The sequence below is a fragment of the Martes martes genome, assembly GCF_963455335.1.
Source record: "Martes martes genome assembly, chromosome: 2".
Classification (NCBI taxonomy): domain Eukaryota; kingdom Metazoa; phylum Chordata; class Mammalia; order Carnivora; family Mustelidae; genus Martes; species Martes martes.
Genome location: NC_137889.1, coordinates 67,248,306 through 67,274,841, shown reverse-complemented (window position 1 = coordinate 67,274,841; position 26,536 = coordinate 67,248,306). Strand labels below are relative to the sequence as shown.

At 36.6% G+C, this 26,536-nt stretch overlaps 2 protein-coding genes across 2 annotated transcripts in view; one reads left to right on the top strand and one right to left on the bottom strand.

Annotated features, from left to right (window-relative positions):
* The window catches only part of LRBA (LPS responsive beige-like anchor protein), a 694,736-nt gene that overhangs the window by 428,397 nt on the left and 239,803 nt on the right, over positions 1-26,536 (top strand). The window contains exons 39-40 of the mRNA XM_080796316.1: positions 5,603-5,749; positions 8,273-8,409. Coding sequence (XP_080652442.1) covers positions 5,603-5,749; positions 8,273-8,409 — 284 coding nt within the window. The remainder of the gene's footprint in view (positions 1-5,602; positions 5,750-8,272; positions 8,410-26,536) is intronic.
* MAB21L2 (mab-21 like 2) lies at positions 12,445-13,524 on the bottom strand (the record flags this gene model as incomplete). Its single annotated transcript, XM_080797648.1, has 1 exon — positions 12,445-13,524. One exon carries the CDS (start codon positions 13,522-13,524, stop codon positions 12,445-12,447), a length of 1,080 nt encoding a protein of 359 aa, XP_080653774.1.

Sequence of the window (26,536 nt, the reverse complement as noted above, 5' to 3'; positions counted from 1 at the left end):
TTTTATTTTAAATAATATTACCTTAAAAATTCAACACATAGATTGTACACTGGTAGTGTTTCATGTCAATCAGATTTATGCTAGTTCATTATATAAGCCTAGAACTTAATATGTGTTTTATTGACATATCTTACAGTTGACATTCAGTTTTAATTTTATGTTAATTATGAAATTCTTGTTCTTTAGCCTTAACTTAATAACAATAAGGAAGCTAATGAAAATAAACATTAAAAATCAAGTTAGCGAAACAAAGCGGTTAATGTGATCAAGAAGCACTTGAACTTACAGAATTTAACATGGATAAATACTGTGCTTCAGTGTTGAATTTGAATATTAAAAATAGATATCACTGAGGATAGTGTGTCAGTTTTATTCTGTTTTAGGAGTTCTCACTTTTATTTATAATTGGTGTAACTAAGGAGGCACATTAGTTTAATACAGAATCTTAAAACATCATGAACTATATTATTGTTATCAAAGGGAAACATCTAAATAGAAATGCTGTTGGAGATTAGTTATGTATTTTAGTAGTAAGAACCATCTTTTTTATAGATTGATTTGATTTGAAGGAAAGCCTCTGGTGTAAAGGTGGCAGAGTAAATACCTGAAGAGTGATGTTCTCTGTTCGGACGATCAATACTAGCCCCATGACTCTACTTCTGGCTACCTTCTAGTTAAAAACAAATTTTTTAATTCTGACAATTTAATTGCCCTTCCCAAGTTCACATTAACTTGCTTGGGGAAAAGGGCCTTAGGTAATTTTTCAAAGAGAGACCCTCCAAAGTGGTTATTTATAAAAGTCATTTTGTAATGGGAGATTTCTTTAACTTCGCAGAAACTGAGTCATATTTTTAAATTAAAATTAATACTTCCTCTTATTATCAAATATTCTTTACGGAAATTAGCAGCAGCAAGCAGAGGTGGGTATTTGATTCTTGAGGGCATTTTCTTGCATTTTATGGTTTAAATTTTATTAGAAATTAGTTGTAATGATTTGTAACATTCTCCTGATGTACAGGGCCCAGTTTGTCAGTTATTTATTATCAGAGCATTTTAGATCTGGAAAGAACCAAAGGCTAAAGTCTATTCTAACTTTATTCTTTATAAATAAGGAAACTGAGGAAACAAAAGCCACATAATCCTTGGTACACACAGGACTAAAGCCCAGGTTAACTGACAACTAATCAGATTTTCTTATTGTAGTGCTATACTGTCTTCTAAAATTCATTGTTAAATATAATGGGAACTTTACATTTAAATTAAAGCCACATAAAAAATGTTTTAAATGGTGGAAAGATTGGTTTTAATTCAAATAATAAAACAGTTTAGTGGTAGAATCCTATTGAATTCAAGACATTTTCATTTTCTTGAGAATGTGCATGCTAATGGTAATATATGAGGAGAATTTAACGTAGTTTAAGAAGTCTCCTATAATTGTATGGAATGATACAAGTAACTCATCTGGTTTTCTTGGGATGACAGACATATAAGGATCCTAAATCATGCCATTCTCTCATAACTTCAGTAATGCCAGATATTGTTGCTTCCTATTTAGGATCAACATATATTAGGTTCTGTAACTAAAACTCATTAGGAGATGAACTTGGCTTGTTCTGTTAATCTCCTAATCATCTTTTGTAGTTTCACTAATACTTCTAGAGTAAATTTTCTTGACTTGGAACTGTTTGGAAATTGCATAAACTATAAAGTTTGGGACAGTAGTTGTATATAAGATATTCTTTAAGTGCCTTGTTCAGAATAGGCAGTTATGACTATAGGTATTTCACATCACATTAAGTGGATACCCATATTCATTTTATTTACATTTGAGGTCGTTTTCTTATTCCAGTAGTAAGTTTTTAAGTGCTTAATTCTTAATGTATAAACTTCTTTTATTATAATATGGACTATTGTTTATTCCATTTCACTGGTACAGTGGACTTTTAAAAGGGAGTTTATATGTCATAGGTAGAACTATTTTCTGTGTTCTTTTTGTGTTTTAATTTTAGTTAGCTTGTGTTGCATAGATAAATCAACTCATGCCTAGAGCTAGCTCTAAAGAACTTGAACTTTACATTTTGAGGACCAGCTTTTCTCTGAGCCCTCTCATTGCTCTTAGCTTCAGTGAATCAAGTCATGTTTCAAAGAAAGCTTTTTTGACAGATTTCTCCAGTTTTATGTAACATTTGTAGTTTAGTTATCAAGTTAGGGTAAATATTAAACCAGAATAGAATGTAAGACCATATGAAGGCAATCTGTTAATAGTGTTGTGAAAAATTTAAATAGTTATGTTTGGTAATAATTTTATCAGCCAGCAAAGACCTGAATCAAGCTTTGAAATCGATTCAGAAGTGTTTTCTGACTTCATCCAGTTAAACTTTTATACTAGTGTAGAATATACTCACAAAAAAATATCAAAACATTTGATACTTGTTTTAATGATTGATTGAGTAGAAGGCGAACAGAAGTTAAAAATATACTTTCCCCAGCACATATAAACATGATAATTATCTTTTATTTTATGTTTGGGATAGTTTTGTTCTAATTTTGAAACAAAAAAAGTTCTTTAGCAGAGAGCTATTAGACCACTGAGAATTGAACACCAGCGCATGTGGTGTGTGTTAGAGTACTGTTGGTAATTTTACTGCTGCTAACTTAAAATCCTCAAGGGGGAGTTAATTACAGGAAAACCATTCTAAATATCAGTAAGCTGCATATTTTCCATGACAAGAGGTTTTTCAGTTGAGGTTGAACTATTCCAGAATCTGAGCTTGTAAAAATAAGTAAATAAATAAATTAAAGTGGGTGTTTGTATGCATACAGTAGACTTATAGTACTTCAAAAATTTTTTATAAAATTTTATTTAATTCAGAAGTTAATTGTGTTTTAATATGTGTCGGCATGATGAGAATAAATTAAAATTTTTTAAAGTTCCTGTTGGATGGGCTAACAAATTACACTTTGTGGTCATTTAAAATGAATGAATTTATTTATTGAGCTATTTTAAACCACTGTATATTGCTACTTGGCTGCTCTCATTTTTTGCAGATGTTTGCAGATTAGAGGGTTTTTTCCCTTTCTCTCTCTACCCCCTCACCCCCACCCTATGTAAGCTTGGTGTAGTGTACTTTAGGACATGTATGGTAATAATCAGAGATAGTAATGAGCAAGGTATTGAATTTGGTTGTTTCTGATGTTTGTCATATCATATGCTCATCAAATTTATGTTTGGAAATGAGTATTTTTGTATTCTTGTTATAATTTTGACTTAACCTTTTTTAAATGCACTGTGAGAAACAAGAATTATTGAACTAATCCATAAATTATGTATATGTATTGATATTTGTGTAGTGATTAAGATACTGGTACCATAATGCTTGGATTTCAATCCTGACTCTACCCGCTAGCTGTGTTGCCTTGGGCAAGTTATGTAACCTCTCTGAGCCTGTTTACCTAACAGGGAGAAATTAGCAGAGGAGAATTAAGTAAGTGAAGTCTTTTGAACACTCCCCAGGACATGGTAAATGTTATTTAATATTAGCATTATTATTATTTCTGCTTTGAAGAAGGAAATGTACATCTAGAAAAAGAGAATGTAACATTGATTTTGTACTAAAATCTGATTGGCAATTGTTAATTTATTATGATTTGCTTTATAAGAAAGTATAGAAGGTGGTGGTTTCTCTTGTATTGCTCAGTGACCAATTTATTTTTAACACTGATAGTAAATTGGAAAAAGATCTTGTTTGGGCTTAGGCCAGTGTTGATCATTTCAGAGTAAGAAAATATAAATACTTGAAATATAGACAATGATATAACAACTTAATGTTATTTTCCTAAAAGTTAGGGTTTGGGGATATATTTCTTTGTGGCTTAAAAAATAAAGGCATTTTAATTAGATACGTCAAATTTTTTCGAAATATTTGTTGAGACCTTCATATGGGTGCAGCATACTATGCTCATTATTTGTGGGTATGAAGGAAAATAAAATTTGATTTACCCATAGAGGGTATTCCAAGCTAAATATAGAGAGCTTTATCCCATGACTTCCTTATTTACTATAAAGCCACTATTTGCTTTTAAAGTAGTGCCATTGGTATTTTGCATAAATGATATTCATTGTGAACTCACAGTGAATAAGATAAAAATAAACTTTTACCTTTATTATTATCCATAACCATACCTGTTAAAATCAAAGAAGCTTTGATTTGTCAAAACGTTTAGTAGCATACATGTAGTGTAACTATTTAGAAAAAATTATATAGATAAACATTAGTCCTGTTAATGCAAACATTATCCTTTCTGGTTTTGGGGCCCTAATGCCTAGGCAGAAACTGCAGTGGAGCAAAAAAAGCCTCTCTAGCCATCTAATTTTCATATCAATAGCTCCTGCCTGGGTGGATCAGGTGCTTTGCCTCCTGGATTTCCCTAGCTGGAATGTCAGTAGTATAGCAAAGATTCTCAACTTTCCCTTACATGACACTACGAATTTTTAAAAATCACAACCCAAAACTTAGTGCCTGCTTTTATGTATTTCTGAAGGAAAAAGCTGCTCAAAGCAGTGGGAGTTACCCTGGGGAGGGATATGGGGTTTTGAAGTCAAAATTTTGAGTTTCAGTGTTTTCTCCTTTCAGCTGCATCTCTGTTCCTCTTTCTGGTTCACTTGTTGGCTGTAGCTGCTCCACGGAACTGCTTCATTCCCTAGATTTGGTGTACCCTTTTCCTCTTTCCTCTCCTTTCTGGCTGTCTTGTCACAGTGGCTGAGTCTGGTGCTGCTGCTCTCCACAGGCTGCTCCCGTTCAGGGCCTGTAAGACTCTGCCCAGATTCCTCTCCTCCTGGGCTTTCTGTTATGTTTGCCCCCGGGGTGTCTTAGCCTTTTAGTTTAAACACATGGAGGAGGTAGCGTTTGAGCCTCCACTTAGTTTCCATAGTGTCTTACTCCTGGATATTTATAAAAGGACTGAAGTGGGGGTCTGGGTGGGGTGAAATGTGGGCAAGGGTAATATGAAGGTAAGAGGGAAGATTGGAGTAAAGAAGAGGGTGCAGCTTCTGAGAGCTGCTGTAGCTTTCTTGATGTCAGCTTTGGCTTCAGGATTGCACTTACATCCTCATTGGCTGTGAATCTCTCTTAGTTCTGACCCTTCTTACTTCTGGATTCTCCTTCACAACCACTCCCTCACCATTACATAATGTTTTGGCAGTATAATCATTATTTGCAGAAATGATCTTATTTTTCAGTATCAAGTAGGTATTGTTTCCAAAACTGGGTTCTGATTTTTTTCTGCTAATTTCTCCAAAATGTGCTGCCTTTGAACCCTCTCTTGCCCTAACTGTAAGTAAATAAATGGTTCGGTGAGTGGTGCAAGGGTCAGATTTAATGGGATTAGGGTGCTTGTTCAAGGTAACATTAGACTAGGCTTGGAGAATCACGTTTGTCAGAAAGAACATGTATACCATCCCAGTCACTTCCCCACCGTGGATGACTCTCTGTAAAAATGATTGACCATCTTTGGCCACCTATCCTTACCACACTTCCCTGCCCTTCTGCCAAAGTACTCTTCCCCAGAGCTGATGGACAGCTTTGTTTCCTTTTCATTTCAGCTGCAGATGAAGATATCCTTGCTAAAGGAAAACAGTCCATCAAGAGTCAGGCTTTAGGAAATCAGAACTCAGAAAATGAGATCCTCCTGGAAGGCGACGACGATACTCTGTCATCCGTGGATGAGAAAGATTTAGAGAATCTTGCTGGTAAATTCAGTGGTTGTGCGGATATTTCGGCTAGCTCCGGGCCAATAAGCATCTAATTACTTACTTTTTCATCTGTGACCGCTAGGACTACCAAGTTTACACCCACAATTACTTTAAACAAAGATTGTTTTTGTTCTTCCAAACATTTTCTCCCTAATCTTCAACATGGTTTCCCCTTTATTTTTCCATTCTTTTCAGTTTCTTTACCCTTCTCATCTTTTTCATTTATGAATAATTTTCACTGTAAAAGAAGAAAGTTTAAAAGCAGCAGCAACAAAATTCCTTCACCCATGGGAGTTACCTAATCTCTATAAAATGAGAGCTATAAGTAAGATTTTGCCAATTGTTTTTTGTAAATAAAGCTTGGAGGCAGATGAGTTATTTGCTTTGATATACAGGTCTTAGTGAACATGCAGCATATATATTTAACTCTCTCAAAAAATCCATTCCAGGAATGCTATGGCTTTTCACAGGATCCACATATTTTACCTGGTGTAGGAATTTTGATTTGCACTCTGCAGATTTTCAGTTTTACTTCCCTTATGGGAAAAATTCTGTTGTTTAGCCTGAAATTTTAGTCATTCATTAAATGGCTTTCTTTTCTTTAATGCCTATGGCTCTCTCCCTCCAGGAGGAAAGTCTGAAAGATTCTACAGTCTTCATAGGTGAAAATTATGCAGCCTTCTTTTTTGATAATTTTAATTTAAGAGAAAAGACATCAGGAATTTTTCATTTAGTGATATGTCTGCATCCTGTGCTACCATGCAGTAAATTATAATGAAAAGCAAAAATAGATGATGGTGTCTTCTCGGATGACCATAAACCTCTCTAGAAAGTAAAATAAAATTAATTGGAGCACACTGTTAAGGGATTTGGGCTGGGCATAGAGAGTAGGTGGACACTGGTATTCTCTATTCTTTTCCTTCACATCTATTTACCCATTTCCTCCTCCTTTATTTTGTTCTATTCTTGCTACTAGTAATACATTCATACAGTAATAGAGGTGAAAGGGGAGTTTAATTATATAATCTTGACAATGGCAATAGGATTAAGAAGTAATCCACACTAATAAAGTGGTATGGGTTAGAAATGAAGTGGAAATTGTCAGGGGTCTTCTGTAGGACCTAGGCTGCCCTAGCTCCTGCAGCTGTCTGCTTACCCTGTAATTGAATGTCTGAGAGTGATTGAAAAAATGTTATTTCTTCTCAGGATTACATGCTAATGTACAGAGGGCAAAGGAGACAGCAAAAGAACACATAGCTGCTTATTTCATCCATTTATAGGGATGAGCTTTGGGAAATCATGGCCGTTCTGCAGCTATCTGCTGCCCATCTGCAAACACAATGTATTTGTACATTGGGAATAGAGGGCAAAACCTGCTCTGATCTCCGCAGAGCATCCCTTCTATTGTCCTACTGGCACACATTAAGATTGATGTGAGATTAAGGGCCAGCACCTTCTAACAATCGATGGAAATGTCGATTCATCTGAATTTTGAAACATTTATTCACCCATTGATTACCTGAATAGGTGTGCCATGTTTATAGGCAGTATATTAATTCAGAACTATAAGTGCCAATCTTCTGTTGCTGTTTTCTTCACCTCCAGGATTTATACAATGAGGAGTTGATGGGATTTCAAATTCTTACTCTTTCACTCTCTACCTAAATATATATATATATGTGTGTGTAATATAATTATTACTTTTTGTCCTTTATTTTAGGTTTAGCTCTAATATACTTTATGCTCATCTATCTGTAGTGAATCTATTGTTTTCAGTAGCAGGCTGATTTGTCTCTTTGATAAGCCCTGTGGAGATTTGATTATTCCAATAAAAATTCATTCACTTGGAAACCCACCCTCCAGCTGTTTACTCCCAGAGTCCCTGAACTACACTAATATTAGATTTGGAAGCATTGAACAATATTTAGCAGTGGAAAGGCAGACTTAGAAAAGAAGTATTTTTACCAATTTTTCATGGGGTAAAGTTGTTATGGAAGAGGTTTTGTGTCAACCTGGCACAAAATCTTTATCAGAGAATATGGTGTAACGTTTCTCACTTCACTAATAAGCTAGTGATCTTTGTCGTAATCATACTTCAGCCAAACTAAGCTAACCTCTGGCCTTGGAAGCCCATTGAGCCTTCCTTGCTCCTGTTTGTTGTTCCATGTTGTTGCATAGCCTGAGGCTTGTTTTTTAAATGCAGTGTGGAGGGACTTATTTAGGCAGAGCCACCTTCTTATCAGGAGGTTAGACCAAAGCTTTGCAGACTCCCTGTGAAATAATTGCATCCTAGTTTACTGTTATCATTAACCGCCTACTATAAATTTCTTAGTATGAGAATCCCAGTAACTTTGCATTTTCAGAGGCAGCTTTGGGGTAGACAGAATTTGTAAGTGTAGACAATTTGGCAGATAATTTGGTGCCAGAGGTGAGAATTTGAAAATACAATTTCTGCTTGAATCTACTAGATTTTTTGAAAAATGTCATCCCGTTCTGTGGCTTGTGTTTTGCTTTTGGCAGGTCCTGTTAGCCTGAGCACACCGGCTCAGCTTGTGGCCCCCTCTGTTGTAGTAAAGGGCACTCTTTCTGTCACCTCCTCTGAACTCTATTTTGAGGTGGATGAAGAGGACTCTCACTTCAAGAAAATCGACCCCAAGGTGAGAAGAGGAGGAGGAGTGGGTTTCACTTTAAAGCATTTTTTTCTTATGATGGGATGGTGGGCTGCTGTAGGGTAGGATTGGCATTGGTAAAATCTGACAGATTTAGTTTGAATTTCTTGCTGAATTGCTTCTGCCTGTATGCAAGACTACTATCTTGTTTAGCTTATGATTCCCTTACCAGCAAGTTAGATTATTGAAGTTCATTTAGATTCAAAAACAATTTCCACTTAATTGCATTTATCATTAGTTCATTCTGGGGTTGGGGGGAACTACAGGGAGTATCGTCCATAAATATATTTTGCCACAAAGGTTCCAGGGTGAATTAAGCTACAAAATTCAGTGAGGTTGAGAGTGGAATTATTTTGTTTAGCCTTTATATTTTCTGGATATAATACCAATATATCACTCTCCTTGCTTTGTCCTCATGACTTACTACTCTGTTGTGCACGCAAGCATGTCTTATGTGTATGAGATACCTCTGTTTCCCATTACCTACAGTCGATTTTACAAGGCACTGCATAATTTCCTATTCTTAAATGAAAATGTAATTTCCCCTTTAAAATGTATTTCTGATTACTTTTCAGACCTTGGCAACTTTATTTTACTAAGAAACATTTGTGGCATAGCCATAAAGCCAAAGCTGGGTTTATTTCATGAAAGTGAATGGTAGAATTTGTTCTGATAGGAAACAGTTTCTTTTAAAATGAGCAAAATAAGGAACCTGTAGAAGAGAAGTGGCTTAAAAAATGGAATTACTATTTTATGGTCGGATAGCTTGTATGAACACATGTATTTTGAGTTTATTGGTAGGAAGTTCTTTGGTAATGTAATCATGTGAATTATTAAATTTTAGTGATTTTGAAGTATTTCAAAGCAATCATTGATGAAAATGGTATAATTTTATTTAAAACTTTACAAACAAATCATCTCTTGTCTTACATGTGTTTCTAGCATTTTGTTTTGGAATTGCTGCCTTTATTAAGATAAGATTTTGGTAGACCGTATGAAAGGAAGGCTACGTTGGAAGTGATTGTTTTGAACTTGTTAATTCAGCCAATTCAATATAGAGAAAACTTTAATTGTGAAATTATATCAACTGGAAAAATTTCCTACTTTGTTACATGGTTCTGCTATCTGAAATTGTATTTTAGTTTCTTTAGGAAATGAAGGTAACCAGAATTACTTAAACTCTCTAATTTATGGTACTTTGTATGTTTGAGAGATTGAAATTTAATTCAGAATGTTCTATTATGCTTTTGGACATATGTGGCCTAGAATCTAAAATGTGATGTAATTTAAAGGTGTCTAACATAATTGTTCTCAAGATTAGGATCTCTGCCAATCTTTGCAGTGAGGCTCTTTAAAGTTATTTACTCCTTTTGAGAGAACTTAAAACTTATTTCTCTCTGATTTTATTCTCCCAATATCATTAAATTAATTTTTTCCCTATTGCTTGTGCAGTACAAAGATCTTTTAGCTTAATTACAGCATTTGTCTTGTACCCCTGCATTCTGCCTAGTGTTATGGAAATCAAAGTTTTGCTAATTTATATTCTTAAAATTTTTCAGTTATTGAAAGAAATTTTTATTTTGTGTAGATGTTGGCACTTTTAGGTATTTTGTAAATGAGGATGCTTGTGTTGTGGCAGTGTTTTTCTTTTTTTGTTGGTGATACCTGCGTTAAATAAGATAGGGGAAAAAATGCCGAATTTGGGGAATTTTTGGTCTTCTTGTCAGGACTTAAAAACTTCTTCCTGGGGTAGCTGGAGGGAGATAGTGTCTCAATGCTGTAAATACTTGTGTGCATAAGGAAAAAAAGGTCATTTTAAGATGTCATTTTTATCTTTTAAACTAAACATTGTACTCTTAAATGACTTCTTTGTAAATGTGAGCACCTACTACTCGCTTTGAAAATGTTCCTAAAAATCAGAACATTTTCCCTGGAGAATAGTTCATTTTTATTATTAAAAAAATTAGTATTTTTGTCTGAACCACTTAGTATTACAGTGAGTTTGTTTTACATCTATAGGAAGAGAGATCAGAAAAAGATACAGTACTGGTTGAAAGAGTAGAGATTATTTCAGAACTGATAAGATCAAAGTTTATATTTCTAAAACAAAACTATTTTTACTAGGAAATTTTTACCAGGGAATCTGAGAACTTAAGCCTCTTTTGTCAAGTGAACTCTAGGCATCAGAGCCCTGAGTACTTTCCTTGTTTTTATCCATCTCTCCTGTCCTGCCATCATCCCTCCATACGCTCCCTCCCCCATGCAAACTTCTTCCTCAGATCTTTAAAATTCCTTTTTAGAACACTTTGCCTCCATCTCTCCTTCATGGATTTTTCAATAAATTAAAAACTGGACTAATTCAAAGAATAAATTTTAAATGTTAAAGGGTAATATCTGACATATTTTCTGTACCTGTGCCATTATTAGCATATCTAATGGAGTATATTGAAGACAACATAAAGAAGACAATCCAAACCAGCTCCTTTAGGATGCTTTCAGTTTTACTCATTATTTTATTTTTAATTGTTATTTCCTTGTATTGAAAAGAAACCTTTGTTAATTTAGATGAAGTATTAAAACAAGTACGTTGGACTTTTACCTTAGAAAAGCAGAAGGAGTAATGTACTTTTTCTGTATGTAAATTCTTGAAACAGTTATTTTTCTTTGGTCATAAAAATGGTATTAAAACCTTTTTTGTTCCAGTTGCCTATAAGCACCTTCTGAATAATTCTGGGAATTTGGCAAATAATGGTCTTAATTATGGCATTTATAACAAAACCTTAAAAAACTGAGGTAGTTTCTAAATCTGGATTGTTCATATCACCATTCGCTGGGGAAAAGGAATATTGTTGCAACCATTTTATTCTTTTTTGGTATGGTTGATTGAATTGTTAAGTTTTTGTTACTTAAAGTTCCAAGAGGACAAATAATTGAAAGCAAAGTATCAACTGATCATGTTAACTATCAAGAAAAGATCCATGAATATTGCCTTTGTTTTTCAGACTCAGAGTTGATTTTTTTAAAAGTATGATGTAAGAAAGCAAATCTCTTAATTTTTAATGTGAAATCATTTTTTTTCTATTTTAAACATTAGGACCAAAATCTTTCCTTCCACACAAAAATCTGCTTTTTTCAAGTGTGAAGAAAGCTATTACTGTAAACCTCAAAATTTGCAGAACAAACATATTATAGTTGTGTAAAATTAATATTTTCTCTTTTCCAAGGATTGGGAGTGGGGGGACTTTTATAGTTAAATCTACAAAAAGGGCTGTATTTGTAAATTTTTAAAATTAGAGTTCCAGTGAAAGCTTCTCTTGCATTTAGTTCCTGAAGTTCACATCCTTACATTGTAAATTATCAATTATAATCTCTCCTGCCTTCATTTAAGAACAGTCCACAGTCAATTACAATGTAAAGTAATATTTTTATTACTGTTTTCAACAAGACTGCTTAGGGTGAGGGTAGAGGTGCAAGAAAGGGAGGGGCACAATCTGACATTGGCACTGAGATACATTTAACATCACCAAAACTTTTTTTAAAAGAGAAATTTTACATATAATTAAATACTTTTTCTCACTTGGTGACAACATTCAGGCAACCCAGAACAAAATGAAATGAGAGGGAGAGGAAGAGGGAAAGAAGATGAGCGAGGGGAGAAAGGAGAAAGGGAGAGAAGGAAAAGAGGAGAAACTACTATACATTGATTTGAAAATGTACCTTGGGTTTCATTTTGTGGTGGCAAAGCCCGATTGCTTCTTTTGTGTGACCTTTTAAATTCACATTGTTTGGAAGAAAAAAACGATCACTTTTGTGCAAGAATGTGATTTTGTTTGTTTGGTTGGCTGGTTTGCTCTCTTTTTGTTTGCTTGTTAATTAACGAAGGTCTTGTGCCTGCTTCTGTTTCTTTCAGGTGGCTTATGTAAAAGTTTGTGTCCGGAGTTTCTGCTGTTTGTAGCTGAGTTGTGTGTGTTGTGTGTAAGAGAGCATTCCCATTTGTGTCGCTTTTCAAGCAGTCCCAGCACCCTATAGTTTGTCCAGGCTTTTGGGATTGGTGAGAATTTCCCTGGCCAACCTCCAGGTCTGCTTGGCAGCGCTCTCCAGGGCCGAATGGGGCTTGCCCTGAAAAAGGTCGAGGTTGGGCAGAAAGTAGTGAGGGCAGCGGCGGCACTGCAGGCAGGAGATGAGCTGCAGCAGGATGCCGTTGAGCCGATCGCCTAGGCACGCCTCGTCCCAGTCCGTTTCCCGCGGGTGTTTCTCACACTCATACAGCAGCAGCGTCTTCATGTGGTAGTTATTGAGCGGCTGGCCTGGCAGCTCCAGGTGGCGGTCCCGCAGCGTCTTCAGCACCGAGAGACACTTGTTTCGGCAGCCGCCCATCAGCAGGCGGTTCTCAGCCTCCCCGAACTGTAGCACCCAGGCATCGCTCTCCGCAGAGCTCTGCTTGCCCGTCAGTGAGTAGCACTCCTTCGACAGCAAGTTGAACCCTTCGGCCTTGACCTCCGCCACCCGATTGGGGCCGGGCCACGGGATATGGGGCATAGGCCACTGTGCCGCACTGCGAGGCCAGATACCGGTGCACTTGAACGCAGGGGTGATTTGCACCACATAGCGCTCCCTGATGCGCAACTTGACCTCGCTGGTGTCTGCGATCATCTTGACCACATCCCGATAGCTGCACTTGTCCACCGCCTGAGCCACCAGGGTCTGGAAACGTGAGCGGATCTTGCGCGCCGAGAGGTAGCCAGACGCTGTGATGAACTCGACCCAGAGAGACATGCTCCGCTTGCGTCCATCACTCAGTTTGAGCACCGCGCAGCCGGGCAGGGAGCCGTCGTCCACGAAGTTGAAGACGCCCATCTGGTTTAGGTAGAGCACCACCTCGAATTCTGTGGGCGAGATGACCTCCAGCCCCTCGTAGCGGGCATCGATCTCGCTCAGGGAGCTGATGAAGCGAGGCTCCTGTACCTCCACTTCCTTTAGCACGTCCGAGACCACCTTACAGACCTCTCGGATGGTCTTGGCGATGGCCGCCTTGCGCGCTTGGCAGCGCTCAGTGTAGTATTTATTGAGCTGGTAAACCAGCTTGGCCTGAGCGGCGATCATGTTGGGGCACAGGTCCGGGCTATACACCGGCGTCTCGCAATACGTTGAGGGATCCAAGGCTCACGCAGTGGTGGTGGCCCTGCGGCTGGCAAAAGAGGCGTCGCGTTCCCCCTAAGCCCCACTTTCGCTCTTGGTTTCCACCTGGACTGACCGGCTGACAAAACAGCCGGCTAGCTCGCTCTTTCCCCTCTTTTGAAACCTTTTTTCTTCTCCAGAAATAAGTAAAAAAGGTAATCTTTGAAGAGGAAAAGTACCTGCTGGGACTTTTTTGCTTGATGTGTAAAATAAAGATGTGCTTGTAAGAGAGATGAAGAGGGGTGGGAGAAGAGAGGGGTGAGAGAAAAATTCAGGTTACCAAGAGGTGAGGCTTAGATGCCTGCAGCCGAGATTGCCCAGAAATCTGGAAATAAGGTCTTTTAAGTGCCAAAGTAAATTTAAAAATAAAAGCGAAACATTCAGTGTTTCATTCTTAAACTTCTCTCCCACGCTGATAGGACTTCTTCACTCAGCGTAGGTTAAGTGCCTTTTTCCTCACCCTCCCCCAAATGGAAGGTGAAAGACGTAATTAAGGTCCAGAGAGCAGTGAAGTGCAGCTCAGTCGGAGGCACACTTGGAGGTTTGCAGACGCCCCGCACTCTCAGCGTGATGGTCTGGTCTCTTCTCAGGGGGTCCTGTTGTAGCGGTTTTCCTCTTTCCTACTGGAGGCGTTGTTTGGATTGGGTTTGTTTGTTTGCAGTGGTTTCTTCTTGTCTTTCTCTAGGTGCAAACCGCGGAAAGTTGTTTGGTATTCATTTCTGCTTCGTAATTTATAATTTTGGCCCTCACAAAATCTGTTTTAGTGTGACGAAGTCCTTGCTTGCGTTGCATCTGGGGTTTAGTTATAAGGATTCAGGGGTTTTTCTTCTCCTCCCCCTTTAGGTTGCTTGTGCAGATTCCACTTTCTGAGTCGTCTCTCCCTCCTCCCCTCCGACGTCTCTCTCCTTTTCCCTCTCCCTCCCTCTTTTTCTCTCTCCTTCCTCCCTCCTTCTCTTTCTCTCTCTCTTCCTCTCTTTTCTCTCTTCTCTTCTCTCTCTCTCTCTCTCTCCCTCCCTCCCTCCCTCTCTCTCTGCCTTGCTGTTTCCTGGAGTTATTTAGTTTATGAATGGTCCAGGGCCATCATGAGGGGGGTGGAGCTTCAGTTCCTACAATCGCTATCCGAGCTGTCAGTGCTTTAGCCAATCCGAGAGAGAAGACAGGCATGCTTGGCAGACGGTAGCAGCCACTGCTGCACTTGATAAAGAAAGGGGGTAAAGAGAGAAGTAAGAAAATAGGAGGAGATAGTAGAAGTCAAATGCTCACACACATTTTACAGCCCCCTTCTTCTTTATCCTCTCCTCTTATCTGTTGCAAGGAAGAAAAAGAGTCTATATAGAAGGGACTTCCTGGAGATGGCTGGAATAACGCGAGAGAGTAGCAGTGGTTGAGAAAGGTTCACTTTTTTTCTTCCTACCAACATTGTGCAGGAGGTGCAAACTCTGACAAAATTACTTTTCCTAGGAGGCAAATAGAAGGAGGACGGGCAATCTTGGAAAGAACCTACATTTTTCTAGATTTTCTCCTCTGGCAAACTCTCCCTCCCTTCTTTTCCCCTTCTCTCCCATTGCTGCCAAGAGCCAGAGCAATTGCTGTATGTGTGCACCAGTTGGGGTGTGTGTGTGGAATGGATATGGGGTGAAGGTTTATGACCATAAATCTCTTTTTAGTAATCTCCATATCCTGTTGAAAAATGGGGCAGAGTAAAAATAGTGCAGGCATCTTGTTTGATAATTACTTCTTAATTTAAGATTCAGATATTTTTATGCTATTACTTTTGTTCAAAAGACTAGTTATTAGAGATAAAATATGTTTAAGTCTTGAGAAAGAGTGCAAATTTGTATGTGGTAGAATATTGTTGGATGTACTTTTAAATTAACTCAGCCACTAAAATTGTTTTAAACAATAAAAATGAAAAGAATTTGTAAAAGTGAACCTGAGTTAAAGTTTTCTTAAAATGTTAGATATTATAAACCTAATTTTGAATATACTGAGGCAGTACAGAGTTTCACTTGTAAAATGATTTTATTTTCATAATTGACTGTTGCTTTTAAAAGACTTCACTGCTATAAAAATCTATAACTATCCTGTTATTGATTACACAGATGGCTTCACTCCTCCCTTGCATTGCAGTGAAACTCATGCATGTGCTTTTAGTATATGTATTATACTTTCAAGCTGTACCCCTTGTAGCCTTTCCCTACTTTTGGATGAAAGAAGCTGTAAGTGTGTTTGATTTGCTTAGTATGGAGGGTTTATGTTTGAACCTCAGGTGTCTTGATGCTGAGTCTTTTTAAGACAAATCAAGTAGATGGAATTATTTTTGGTTAGATTTTCGATATTCTCTGATAATGACATAAGAAATAAAAATCTATGAAGCCGTTTGGGCAAACACTTCCTTTGGCAAAACCGGTGTGCCTGCGGCTTTTGCAAAAGCTCTTGGGAGGACTTGAGGTGCCCTCTTAAAAGGACCAGGTAAACCTGAATTCAGTTGCATAAGGAAAGTTTATTTCTCTCCATGTACTTGATGTCAGATACTTGGACTTCTTGGTTCTTTCTTAGGTCTCTGGAGCAGACCACTGGTGCCTTGCCCCCCTCACTCTCTTTGCCACAGCCCCTTTCTAAAGAACTGGTTGGCTTTTTAAAAAATCAAGTCGGATTTTGTGAAGAATACGTCTTTGGTAGCCAAGAGTGGGGAAGTACAGTCGGAAGTAAGCAAACGCCGTACTCTGGGGTGCAGAGCTTTCGTGAACTTCTCCCGCAGTGGCGGTGACTTGGGGCGGCGTTTGGCTCCCGCCTTGCTGGGGGCGCAGCTTTCATCTCAGGAGTGCGTGGCCGCGGAAGGATAGAGCGGAGCCGTGGCATCTTCGGCGTCCGCACGAGTGCGAAGCCCAGACTCTGTAGGTACTCCGGCTAATGCTTTGGAGGTCACACTGGCGCTCTGGGAAATATTACTGGGCGGGAGGGACACTTTGCTGCAGAGTTGTGCGGCCAGCCGTGAGAGGATCTACTGTAGCTTCTCCCGGGGGCAGTTCCTGGGCGGAGACTTGTGCTGGGGACGGAGGGTGCCGAGCTTTCCCTCCCAGACCCTGGAGGTGGCCTCTTCTTACTCATTTCGGGTACCCGAGCAGGGAAGGCCTTGAGTGTGGACCGGCCTGGCCCGCGACGTTCCTGGGAGTGTTTGCAAAAAGTCCCGGGGGTAACGGCAGTTGTCCATCTTCCCAGCTCCAGTGCGGCGTCGCCACCCCCCACCCCCGGGGTCGGTGGGTAGGCGCCCAGCGCCCTCCCTCCTCGAGGGAGGTGGCCCAGGCCACGCGGATCTTCGCGCCACCACTCCCTGATACCCCACTCCTCTTTTTCCGGCTCTGTCGGGCTCGACCAAGTTTCGTGGCACCCTTGTCTCTGGGTTTCTCCACTTTTACATACAGAGGCTGAGGGATGATAAAACGTTACAAATGTTTTGATTTAAAAACAATTCATTACCAATTTACCCTGTCTGAGGTAGATGCTGTAGTAAATAATAAATCAGTTAAACAAAGGCGACTTTAATTTATTGCCGTGGTACTAATTAGAAACATCATTCGAGCAATAAACTTAAACACTTCCAGCAAATAATGCTCGCTCTTGCTCGTTCCCTTCCTCCCCCCTCCCCCACCCCAACTCACTCTAGCTGCCTCTGCTCTAAGAGCTGCTTCAGCTGTGTGTTTGCGGATCCGCTCTTCCTCTGGTTGAATAATTGAAGGGGGAAACGGTATCCGAGGAGGCTGTAATTGAAGAGCCCCTGTCACCTCTGCTTTTATGTATGTTAGTATAGAAGTCCATCAGCAGCTCCTTGATGGTGTATTAAAACGAAGTGGCAGCCCCTTCTGCAGGAGATACCGTATTCTATTAAAGGAGACCAAGTGAGAGAAAGAAACTCTAGAGGCTAAAAGCCACTTCAGGTCTTCAGACCGATTGATCTGTATTCTCTTGTTATAATCCGTCTCATCATACTTGAGTTAATGAGGCAAAAGAGGGGGAGAGAAATCTGATGGTCCTTGACAAATTCATTAGGGAGGCTGCAGGACATTTTATTTGACTGTTAAACATCTTGTTTGTTTGGTTTAGGCAGTGCCAACATCAGCATGCTTCTGCCCAGACCTGCGATGTTGGGCTAGCTTACAGACATTCCTAAAAAGAGGGGGAGGATATTCAGGGTGTGATTTGAATTTTTTGTTTAGTCCATAACCTTCAGATTTCTCTAGTCTTTACCTTCACATTACTTGAGAAGCATTTTATGAAATTGTGCACGATAATACTAAGGAGGGGTTGTTTTTAATTAGTGTAAGCTAAAATGTATGTGTTGAAACTTTAGCCTTAAAATTTCCGGTTTCCTTAAAATAAAATCGAGTCAAGTTATAGAAATTAATGGGTTAGTTTTTTGAAAAAAGTGAATATTTAAGCTCCAGAAGAATAGCCAGATTATACTTTACATCCTCTTTTTAATTGATCATGAGCAAATAAACTTTCAATTATTAATTGAATTTCCTCTTGCAATGAAATACTTACGAGTACAAAAACTTGGAAATAAGATTTAACTATTTATACAAATAAGATCTTGAACATAATGGTCTATCTTAATCTGAGGGCCTTTTTATATTTAAAATTGGGAGCAAAACTGGGTACTATTTGGTGCTAAAATGAGGTGATGTGTTGGCAGAAGACTTACATTGAAGATATTTATAACTGAAGAATAATGGGCAATTAATAGGATGCTAATTTTATAATATGTTACTCTAAGATAGTAATACGATACTTGATTTTCTCGGAGTTTTTCCTTGAAAAGAAATGAACAATCCAGTTGTGATACTTTCTTGCATAGAAAATTCAGTCATATTTTCCTACAGCAATTGACTTAAACAGCCTCAGCTTAAGTGCTTTGAGGAAAGAACCCTGTCTTCCATTTATAGGGAAACAGTATGAGAGAAAAAAGAGAACTAATGCTCTTTGCCTGTCATTTTAAAACATTCCTGCACTGCTGATGAAGCTTGAACTGCTTGAGGGAATGTATGGATTTGAAAAGAAATGATTCGGTAGTTCATGTTGTGTTTCTCAGGAGCAAAACCAAGCTAATGGCTGAAGTCAGAGCTTCTGTACATCTGACAGATATAATCCTGTTTACATTTCCAGAGAATACAGAATCCTTAAACTGTTTTATTTTTTGCTGATCTTTACTTAGAAATGTATTTACTAAGTTAAACTTCAGTGCATTTTTTACTTTACCATATCACTGAGACTTAAAAGATTCTCATGATTTTATTCTTTATAGACATGGTATACAGTATTGTAACAATCTTTACTAAAGAGTATACAGATTTTAGATTATATAATTTTGTTTTCCAGGAAAACATTTTAGAAATATTCAAAACATAATCAGGTTATTGACTTAAAAAAAAAAAAAACGACTTGGAAGGATTTACACTTTTTGGAAAACAAAGGACCTCATGTTTACGTGTGTATACTTTCTTCCTCTAAAATCTAATTTTGAAGCATCTGTGCAGTTGCTAAATTTTGGGGTTCTTATGTACTTAATCTTTCAACATATTTATAAAAATGTTTGATTTTTTTTAAAGAAAAAATAATTTTTGGTCAAAATATAAATGGGGAAATGAACAACTACTAAACTCCCTTAATTTAAAAAATATTCTAGTAAAAACAGAAAAGTGAATAATCCAAACACAAATTGTGTATTAGTTGATGAAATTTTATTGAAGTAATTATTTTAAAAAAGCTTTTAAAAACAATTATTAGGGTTGTAGTATCTCCATTGTATTAAAAGTCAAAGTAAAATCACATTCTCTTTTGCTCTCTGTGAAATTATCTGATTTCCGAAACTGAGGTATCATAGACATTGTTTCTAAACTATCAATAATTACTATTGTGGAATCAGTCTAGAGAGTAATCAGTAATTGAATGTTTTCTTTGAACAGTTCGCTGTAGTACCTGTTTTAAATGGTCAGTCACACTGCTGAACCAAGTTGTTTTTGTTTTTTCCTCTTACAAAATAGCTTAAAAAAAAAACAAACAAACAAAAAACAAAAAAACATACGCTTGTAATCTCTTTGATTGGTAACCCAAGGGTATTGTTCTCATTTGTACAGTTTGAACTTAAGATAATGTTCTGTCAGGTAAAGGCAATAGCTTTAATTTTGCATAGTAAGCCTATTGAAGTGTATTAAGAAATAAATCTTTTACATGCTTTTGAGCATTGTGTTGTGGGCCTTTTGAATTTGGTTGGTTAACCTCGGGTAATATATGATTAGTGGTGTTGTTTATACTTTTACATCTTTTACAAGTCTAATTCTTACTTTGTAGGTTGAGAAAATTAAAGAGTACAGTATATGTTCTTGTTTTCCCCCAAGTTGAATAACATACGTTATTAAGCTATACATAATTTGATATCACCAAGATGTATAATGATAGAGCAAAGAAATTGTACTCAGGAAAATGGAAGTAAGCAGCTTTTAGCCTAACTAAAAAGTACATACCGTTGTATTACTGAGCTAGGATATGAAATTTTAAGAAAATCCAAGTTAATTCAGCAAGCATCTCTCAGAAGGTATTTCATTGAACTTATTGTATTTTCACGTATGTTGGGATATATCATTTGGTCTTACCAATAAATCATTTAGCTTTTTCTCATTTTAAATGTATACGTTTTTTAGTTGTAGTAATTACATTTTTATTTCCATAGATAGTTAAACAAGTTCTGAAAGTTAGAACAAATAAGATCCTGTCCTCCTTTCTTCCTTCCTTTTTAACAGTTTGAACTTGCTAATATACTATGAGGTAGATATTAAATTTCACCTGTCAAATAACTTTGGCTTTCATAACTCGCTATAATCTTCAACAAATGAGAGGGTACTTTCAGTAGAACCAGCTCTTAACTATTTAAGGAATGATTATATAATTTGTGGATTATTCTTTGTGTCTAGGTGTTTTTTTAATATCAATTCCAGAAGATAGGAAAATCAGGATTAGTCAATATTGAAATTGTTGCTAAATAAATAAAAACTTTTGATTTCCATTTTATTCAAGACATTAAATTTTATGGTTTAAAGAAGGTGTGATATCCTTTGTTTAATAACTTAATACTGCACACTCACATGTAGAATATATTTTTTGGGATCTTAGAGCCATCGCCATTCCCATTTCTGTTTTCCTTTGTGATCAGTGCCAGACATTTCTGTAACAGATGATTGACATTAGGGATGTAGATTATGCTAGTTCTGAGCTGTACTTAGTTCAAAATATAAGACTTGGCATTGTGTTCTATATTTCTTTCAGGTCATGTGAGATATTTTGTGGACCTATGTTTAAAATCATCAATTAAGCATATCATATGGATAGTTTGGTATTATACTTCAGGAAAACTAGCCTTTTTGAACATTTTAGTTTATTTTAAAATATATTGGTTCTGTCACACTCCATCTTCATTATTATTAGTAAAGGTCATTTGGCATCATTCTTTTGCTACCATCACAGGAAATTTTTAATAGAATTTGTATTATTTTTAATGGAAATGTTAAAACTCGAGCCTGTTTCTTCCTTCAAACATTGTGAATTAGAGGAAAAGTGATGTGCTGAGAGGTCTTTCTGATTCCTTATAGTAGTTAAACAACAACAACAAAAATTCTTCATTGGCTCCAGTCTACGTATAGAAGACATCTGTATAGTATAAATGAAATAATATTTGATGATCTAAGGAATGGAAACTTTTCCTTTAACCATGTGAAATCAAGCTAGGATATAAAACAGCTGTCTTGGCCTATGTATATCAAGGTCCTGCCAGCCTGTTTCTTTTCTGAATTTTCCCTTTCTATCTTCCCTTATTATCTTTGGATCCTAAAGAGTCATTCTTTTATTTTCTGACTGGTTTTGTCTGAAGACAAAACCTGGGTTGGTAGGTTTAAATCAGCCTGGATAGAGTGAAAAATCTTTGATCTATGGCTATGACTGTTTCCAAATGATTTGCTTGCTGGGACCAGACACTATCCATGCCCTTTCACTTTGCTATCAGATAGGTACACACAAAGGACCTGAAAGGCTACCAGATGCATAGTTAATCATCAAATTAGGTAAGTACGGGGTTCCAACCATACTTAATTAGATCTTCTATTTCTAATAGTTATTTGTTCTATGGTTCCTTGTTGGTTAAATGTTCTACAAATCTAATCCGTTCTGGAAATTAGGCAAAACTTTCTATAAACTACAGCATCAGTTAAAAATGAATGATATAAAGCTGTGTATTTTTAAAAATATATAAGGTCATTGCTGTCACGTAGCTTACCTAAGTAGATAAGACAGAGGCGTTTGGTGGCATCTAAAGAGCATTAGTCTAGGGGGAAAAAAAGCCCTGACTTTTTGTCCTGGGTTGACTACAGACTATCTGAGTGACCTTGATCGAGTCATTATCTCTACTTACTGTTTTCTCAGTTCTTAATTCAGGGGTGGATTAGAACTTTTTTCTACCTCTTCAAGATAAAATTATCTGTAACTTCATACCATAGCATGATTTAAGTTGTTCTTTATGTCTTTATTAGTTGATTTCAAATCAGAAATCTTTCTGCAGGAATTTAGTCTTACAGTGCTGCTCTAATATAGGTATATGAAAGTTTTTAACATGAAAAAAATTACAGAAAGGAATAAGCTTACAAATGGTTATATTCCATCTGTATTTTAGTCTTAAGGAAAAAAATGACAAATTACAGGTTGGAGATGGTTGTGAGGGACAACCAAATAACAACTTGGAATAAATTCTAAGAGTATACTAATTATTGCTTGATAGGAGTTGGATCATAAAAACATGAAAAAGACACAGCTATGTGTATTATATGTATAGAAAAATAGTATGTGTTTGAAGGTGTACATAAGATTAGCTGGTATGTTTTTGTCTTAAAATGTTGAATGGACTTTCAGTGTTTCTGATATTTTTATAAAGGTTAGATACTCTATAAAAGTTCTTGAAGCCAAAGAAAGTTCAAGTTCACAATTAACTCCAAAAATCAAAAAACTACAAAAAAGAAAAAAGAAAAAAAGAAAAAGGAATGGTCATTCTTCTCCTTAGGGAAACTCTATTGCTATAAGGAACTATAATAGTGCCATATTCATGTTGTGTTAAAAGATAGATCCAAGCAGGGAAATGGCTTTCAAAACATGAGTCACGATAGTAAGTAAAGTTTTATACTACTTTCTTATGCTTTTCACTTGTTTTCATCAGAAGATCTGACAAGCATAAAAGTGTTAACATCTTTTATTTTACAGATGTTCTTAGTTTTCTCTCAAACTGTAAAAGATGCTGTATCAGAGAAGCGTGGTAGGAAATAATTTCAACACCTCCCTTCACTGGTGTGATAACTTACTATTTTCTGAGCTTGTGGATATTTTTGGAGGGAGGGCTGTGAGGCAGGAAAGAGACACTATATTGAGATCTAATTATTCTCAGTTCAAGATACAGATCAATCTGTTTGCTTTATTATGAATTCTCTCTAAAATATCTTTTCAATTGGCATAGTTGAGTTATATTTACTTCTAACTTGTATTCACTGGAAGTCCCTCATTAATGCAGGAGCAGTGCAGGTGACCACTGAAAGAGTTGTTGATGGACACTCCATGGGTTTGCAAAGTGCAAACCTAAAAGACTAAGCATTGAGAAATGCATTGCTATTTGTGAATTTATGTTTTATCTCACTTCACTTGAAAATTTACGAGTAGTGTGGCTTAAGGGTGCTGGAGTTGTGTGTTCCAGGGCTTGCCCCTACTGATAACACCCTTGTTGGCGTGAAAGTGCAATGCAAATTATGACAGTTACAACCTTCTGTTTTGTTTAACCTGTCAGTAGATTTCCTGGCTCAGTGCTGAGGGCAATGGTGTGTTCAGCTAGTCCATATTCACCTAAACTTAAAAGGTCAGGTTTCTACAGGCAAGCCTAGTCAAAGCCTAATTGATGAGGAGGGCAGGGAGACAGAATTTACTGTTCTGTTGGCTAGTTTCATATCGTTAGGTTGTCCTGAAAGCATCAGGCAGTCACAGCCCCTTTCATGTAAGTGCTGACCCTAGACAGGAGCTGACAATCAAAGGAGGCAGCCACAGGAACCAGTGCAAGTAGGCTATTGATTTTTCAGTTAGGTCTAAGTAGTTTGTAGTATGGGTAATGGGTGACAGAGGCAGGTATGTCATTATCAATGAGCTCCAGAACAGTAGCGACAACCCTCTCTCATATTTCCTTCAGCACTGACAGTATGCATCCAGAGGCGGTCAATAAATCGCCCAACCTTTAACTGACAAGTGACTTGGAGGTTTAGGTTGAGGGGTGGAAGTTATAGAGCTAAACTTCTCTACTTGAGCATGTACTGCATCTAGCAAGAGTCAGTAATTATACTTTTAAGTCTTTGAAATTTTGATTTGGATAAGTCTTTGCAACTCTGAAGATCAGAGTTTACTTTTAAGCTTTTAAGAAATTAAACAACATATTTATGTAGTTAAAAAAATATAGAAATGAGCCAGTCATTTGTAAAGAGAATTATGCAAGGTTAGGTAAGTTATGTTATTATGGTATAGTCTTGCTTTCATTTTAGACTACATCCTAACTGAATCGTGGTATCTCTGTTATGAAAGTTCAGCAGTTGCAAATTGACTCTCAAAATCCATTTTAATTCCTAATCTCTACTTAAGTGTTTTAACTGTAGACCAGTTTTAAATAGAAAAAAAAATTGTACCATTTGTAAATGGTATGTATTAGTCCTAAAGCATTTGGTATTTGACCTTCAAATTTGTTTTATATTACTTTTCACAATAAAATAGTCAGATATAGAACATTTAATGATTAAAGTTTGATGAATTATGGTTGCTTCTGAATTTAAAAAGAAACGAGGCTAATTTTTTGTTTTAAAGGCATTTCATAAGGATATTTACATTTAAAGATACAGTTTAAGTTCTCGTGAACACAAAAGTGTAACAGGTTTTGACTAAAAATACACATGTTCTAAAAGGATATAAAATAATTTAGAGATATTTTAAATTTAAGTCAATGTCTATTTTGTTACAAAATGTAAGTAATATAAAGAGAAGATAATATTTATAAGTAGAAGTGGGAGTTTTGGTTGTACCAGGATCCTTGCAAACTATCATATGCTTACATTTTTTGAAAACTTTAAACAAATTGAAATAAAACAGGAAAGTAAATGTTTTTTAAAACTTCCTTAAATAACTTATCGCTATGATATCTTGTTTAACACTGTGATATTGTACAGAACCAGAGTTTAAGTCCGTAGTATCATCTAGCTGCGGAGTACCCTGCGTGACCACATGAATCATTTTCATTCGTCCAATGCCACTGAAAATTCCTTTTTTTCTTTTCCTTTAATCAGCAGGTTAATGCACACTGAGGATATGGACGCTTAAATATTTTCTTAAGTTTGAAGTGACATGTTGATACCCTTGTCTTCTTCTTTTCAGATATAGAGAATACAAATTTGAAATGCACTGAAATATGGCTACTATTAAAATGTTGTAGTCTTAGTTTTAAAGAAGGTTTGGGATTATGTAATTGTTAGAAAAATTTTATTCAGATCTCTTGAATTATTCACCTTTTGAAGCTTAAGAGTTTCTTAAATCTAGATTCCTTTCAGAATCATTGTTTTTCCCTGTTTATTAATCATTCACTTAATCTTTGTTTTTCTGTTGGATTAGATAAAAGATTTGGCTGAGAATCTTGTAATCTTTATATTGGTAGCCTATGTTATAGGTGGAGCTTCTTTTGCTATATTTCCAATCTTTCCTGAATACAGTATTGTGGGTTGTTTTTTCTTTTTTTTTTTTTTTGAATTAAAAAAAATAAGCTGAAGAAAGGGGGACAAATTAAATTTTCATGAAAGAAATCCTAATCAGCAGTGACAGTCTAAGAGAAAGATGATTGCCACTTGGTCATTGTGGAGAGGCACTTAGATTTGGTGTCAGTGCTTCTGTTAATGATGACTAATGTCTTTCTTGGAGCAAGTGCATGCTCCAACATACTGCTACAGCCTAGAGAGAGGGCTCAGCAATAGGGACCACTCAGCAAAAGCATTAGGTATTCTAAAACAAAGGCTTTTTAATGCCATCAGTTTGGCAGTCTCTATTGTTAGAAATAATGCAAACATAATTCTAAAGCATTTACCAACACATTTTAAATTATTTCATGTCCAGTAACGAGAGGTATCATTTTAGAATTAAGATGTAAAGAAATCAAGCAGGGTTAATAAGATGTGCTCTCTGTTTTGTTACTTAAGGAATGGGCCCATACACTGCCACTGCACAGAATCATTTGTATTAAGAAAGTTTTAAAGAGACAAACTAGCAGCATTTTTTTTCATGCTGCATTGCTGTATCCTGAATAAATACTTTATAGTTACAAAAAGAAAATGAATGACTCAAAAGATCTTTTTAGATCTTTTAGTATTAAATATATTGCTTACAAAAAGATGACATGTGTTATTTCTTCAGCTTTTCCCCAAAGTGTAAGACCTTTCAGAAGGGCATTTGCAATGCTTGTCATATTTTTTCATATACATCTTATTGGCCTGACATGTCTTGAAAACCATGAGAACACAGATGTCATTGCATTCAGACAACACTAATTACTCTGGGATTTTTGCAGCCTCAGTGCCTGCATGTAACTGTCTATTATGATTGTTCATGCAGCCTACAGTGGGGACACTTTGCACATGAAAATACTGAGGCACAAAAATAGTGAGACAGGCCATTTAGTCCCCTATTGTTTTCAGTAGAACTTAGGAGAAAAAAAAAATTCCTGACACATCAATTTCATTCAGTATTTTGCATTTGAACCATGTTTTGGCAACATTTTCCTTTCTGAAGTAAGTGTGTTATGCTTTAGTGTTCAGTGAAATCTATTATCCAT